This window comes from Cannabis sativa, chromosome 6, assembly GCF_029168945.1.
Source record: "Cannabis sativa cultivar Pink pepper isolate KNU-18-1 chromosome 6, ASM2916894v1, whole genome shotgun sequence".
Taxonomy (NCBI): Eukaryota; Viridiplantae; Streptophyta; class Magnoliopsida; order Rosales; family Cannabaceae; genus Cannabis; species Cannabis sativa.
This window is the reverse complement of record NC_083606.1, coordinates 5,372,513-5,376,660: the sequence shown is the minus strand read 5'-3', so window position 1 is coordinate 5,376,660 and position 4,148 is coordinate 5,372,513. Positions and strand designations below refer to the sequence as shown.

The 4,148-nt window shown below is 35.9% G+C and overlaps 2 protein-coding genes across 2 annotated transcripts; one reads left to right on the top strand and one right to left on the bottom strand.

Moving 5' to 3' along the window:
* The first annotated feature begins 705 nt into the window (after positions 1 to 705).
* On the top strand, positions 706 to 2,190 carry LOC133039048 (histidine--tRNA ligase, cytoplasmic-like). Its single transcript, XM_061117859.1, has 2 exons — positions 706 to 1,253; positions 1,594 to 2,190. Exons 1-2 carry the CDS (start codon positions 1,086 to 1,088, stop codon positions 1,873 to 1,875), a joined length of 450 nt encoding a protein of 149 aa, XP_060973842.1. The 5' UTR covers positions 706 to 1,085; the 3' UTR covers positions 1,876 to 2,190.
* A 557-nt stretch (positions 2,191 to 2,747) lies between these two features.
* LOC115694878 (mitogen-activated protein kinase kinase kinase 20-like) lies at positions 2,748 to 4,148 on the bottom strand. The gene has a single exon (XM_061117915.1). The coding sequence runs from the start codon at positions 4,146 to 4,148 to the stop codon at positions 2,748 to 2,750; it is 1,401 nt and encodes a 466-aa protein (XP_060973898.1).

Sequence of the window (4,148 nt, the reverse complement as noted above, 5' to 3'; positions counted from 1 at the left end):
GTATTCGTATCGCAAAATTTAGTTTTCTTTTTAATGAGTCCTTGCATGAATTTTTGGGCAAAGAGAGGTGAAAACATGTCACCACTCTTGTTTGTTATGAGAAATAAAAAAAATTGTGAAAAACCGAACAATTATATAATTTCTTCTATGTATGTAACGCATTGAGATTATGTAGCTATTATGTTCAAAAAAGTAATAACTGTAATAACTGTAACTATAATAGATCAAAAGTCGAATGGTATGGCTTCTCATCTGTTATGGTTGAGTCCACAAAATGGAATACCTGTAGAGGATAATGGTTTTTTTCTATTCTCTAACCAAAAACCCTAAAATACAATGGCAGAGAAAGTCGAAGTCTTTGTTACCACGATAGGGTGGGGGCAAGGGATAGTCTCTGTCCTCATCAGCTGTCTATGCCATTGATTTGCCAATGGCCTTGCACAAGTACGAATTGATGAAGCATTGAACACGAAGAACTCGCAAAGGCTAGACACTGACTTGCTAGATTTGACCCAAAAGGAGGCTACTGCGCTGGAAACATTGGGGTCGCGATATATCATTTGATGGATTTTGGGGATGGCAATATGAAGGTATTGCTGAATGGGTCTAAGTTGAAGGGGATGGTTGGTTTAGAATAACCCCCAAATTTACGGCTGTTGATTGAGAATAGATTGAGTAAGTTAGATGCTTAATGGTGTTCTTGGTTGTAGGACATTTAGTTAACAGATAAATAAAATTGACATTTTTGACTTGGATATTTGTTACATTTCAGGGTACTCGGGATTTCTCAAAAGAACAAATGGCTATAAGAAAGAAAGCCTTTTCAATTATAGAAGATGTTTTTGAGAGGCATGGTGCTACAGCTTGGATACTCTGGTATTTGAACTAAGAGAGATTTTTACAAAAAAAAAATATGGGGAAGAAGTTGATATTTGATTTATGACATTAACTTTCTATATGTTTTTTAAAATTTTTATGAATTAATTGCTTCTAATTTGTCACAACTAAGGTTTTGTGATGGTCTAATTGGTTGTTAGGGTGGGGAGCTTTGTGACTTAATTGTTCCTTTTGCTAGATTTGTGGCTATGAATGGCATAACATCCTTCATAGCAAAGGTTTGCAGAAGAGACAACCCATCTAAAGGAAGATATCATGAATTTTATCAATGTGATTTTGATATTGCTGGTCAATTGAAAGAATGGGGCCAGATTTTGACCGAATTACTGGATGAACTGGAAATCGGAAAATATGAGGTAACTTCTCTTTCCGATCTTCATGTTCATCGGCAATTTTGTTTTTTCTATGAATTGCACTACTTGATATTTAAAGGCATGAATTTTGCTATCTTACTCAAGGTTCTTGTGTAGTTGTTGGTTCCGTTTGGCCTAGTTTATGAAAAAGGCCTTTTTATTTTTAACCAAAACACTTCCAAGAGTGCTTCTTTGATATTCAGCATAAAAAAAAAATCTTACCCAAACATGTCAGGGTAGGTTTTATCTAGTTAAAGTATCAATGTTAACTGTAGTACTTGTGCATTTCTGTTAAATATTCTTTTACTTAGAATGTTTGTTATTGCTTTCTTAATGATCACAGATAAAATTGAATCATTTGAAGTTACTAGATGGAATGTTAGAAATTTGTGGAGTTCCCCCCGGCAAGTTTAGAACTATTTGTTCAAGCATTGACAAGTTAGACAAGCAACCTTTTGACCAGATTAAGACAGAAATAGTAAGGATTTCTGCACATATTTTTGTGTTGCAATTTGGTTTTTTGCACTTGTTTAGAGGATCATCATGCCATTTTTCTCACATGGGTTTTCTCATATGTTGTTACTTTCATTTATACTGCTTTCGGTTTGATCTGTTGATTGGTTGATTGGTTTTTACAGTTCATATATGATGTTACGATCGGAAAGTCATTGTTCAGGCTTAAGTTTGATTTTATAGATGTGTTAGTCACTTCGTGTTTTCATGTTTTGTCAAAAAATGTTAGTAATTGTTTTCCCTTTAGAAAACAACATTTTGTAATAATTAATAATTCAAAAATTGTAATATTTTATAGTGAAATTGGGACATCTCAATTGTATAATTATCTAGTTAAAGAAACACACCAAAAATTATTTTACATAGTTTTATATTTCTTTTTCTTTACTTGCAATTGATTTTGAGTGCTTTTTAAATGTCACTGATATATATGTAGATATATATAAATAGATATATATATATGTCTCGTGTACACATGAACAAAAGGCATTAGTTTATCAATTATAGCTTTATTATACAATATGACTAAGTTGGCACAACATTATTCCCACAACTTTCTGAAACTATATGTGAATTAATCGTACAAGTATAGTATTATAATATATCTTGTTAATTAATGTCTTTTAGTCACTTATTACATGCATAATTTATTACATTCTGAAGCATGGTCACTTTTATTTTTCAGACTCTAAACACAATTACATTCATGGTTTATTACATTTTTTGCTGTTATTTATTTATTTGTCTGTAGAGCATTTTGAAAAGATATGGTGAGGGTGGCGAGATTGTCACTTTAAATAAGGTATAACATGACAACTTTACTTTTCTTTCAAAGAGTGTAATACTACAATGTTTGTAATTAATTTCTTTGACACCTTTTCTTTACTTAGTTGAGTTTCTGTATTATGTAGGTTACTGCAATTTTCGGTTTTTCTAGCAAGGATCATATTGTGAAGATCAGCTTCTTCTTCGGGATCCTCTTCTTCAGGATTCTTCGGGATCTTCCTCTGGGTCTTCTTCGGGATCTTCTTCAGGGTCTTCTTCAGAGTCTTCTTCGGGATCTTCTTCAGGGTCTTCTTCAGAGTCTTCTTCGGGATCTTCTTCAGGGTCTTCTTCGAGATCTTCTTCAGGGTCTTCTTTAGGATCCTCTTCTTTGGGATCTCGATCTTCTACAGGATCTTCCTCTGGGTCTTCTTCAGGATCTTCCTCTGGGTCTTCTTCAGGATCTTCCTCTGGGTCTTCTTCGGGATCTTCTTCAGGGTCTTCTTTAGGATTCTCTTCTTTGGGATCTTCTTCTGGGTCTTCGTCAGGATCTTCCTCTGGGTCTTCTTCAGGATCTTCCTCTTCTTCGGGATCTTTTACTAGGTCGTCTTTGGGATCTTCTTTTGGGTCTTCTTCTTCAGAATCCTCTTCTTCTGGGTCTTCTTCTTCGGAATCCTCTTCCCATTTCATAGCAAACGAATGATTCAACAACATCTGAGCAGAAGGTCTCTGATTGGGGTCTCTGGTGAAGCACTCAAGTAAAAAATCTTGAGCAGTGGAAGTAAGGTAAGATGGTAGAGAAGGTGTTTCAGTAGAAATCTTGCTGAACAGCTCTTCCTGCCCCAAATTTACATCCCATGGCGTACTTCCAGTCAACATCTCAAGAACAACACACCCAAGAGCCCAAATGTCAGAGGCCTGGTCTTGAGTTTCTTCGCAAACACTCTCTGGAGACAGATACAACGAAGTACCTCTCACTCGTTTCTCAAAATCATCATTACTTCTCTTAGAGAGACCAAAATCAGCAATTTTGGCAACCAAACCATCCACACCATGAGGATTATCATCATCACAATGAACCATCAAAATGTTGGATGGTTTTATATCGCAGTGGACAAAACCCTTATGGTGTATCAACTCCAATCCTTTAAGAATAGAGCGAGTGTGTACTCTTGCTTGAGACTCAAGCAACCCAACCTTTGTTCTCTCGATCAAACCACTCAATGATCCACCCAAGGCATTCTCCAAAAACAGGTTATAAATGATTCCGCCATAGTTTCCATCATGTTCTTCAGAAAATGTATGATCGTGGCCGTAGAACTTGAGGATGTGAGGACTGGACCCCAAAGACGTATAAACAACCTTTTCCATTATGAGGTCGGCATAAGAAGAACCTGGATGAGCAGATTTTACAGCCAAAAGTGACGGGAAGTCTTTAAATTGTGGTGGTCTAGAACGAGCTTCGCCAGGGATAATCGCTTCGGAAACAGAGCCATAACCTCCAACTCCCAACAATTTACCCCTCATCCATCCCCATTCTTCATCTCTTCTATATATGCTTCTTTGTTTCTTTCCTAACGAATTCTTTTCTTTTTCTTCTCTTCCTCTCTTCTTCATAATCAT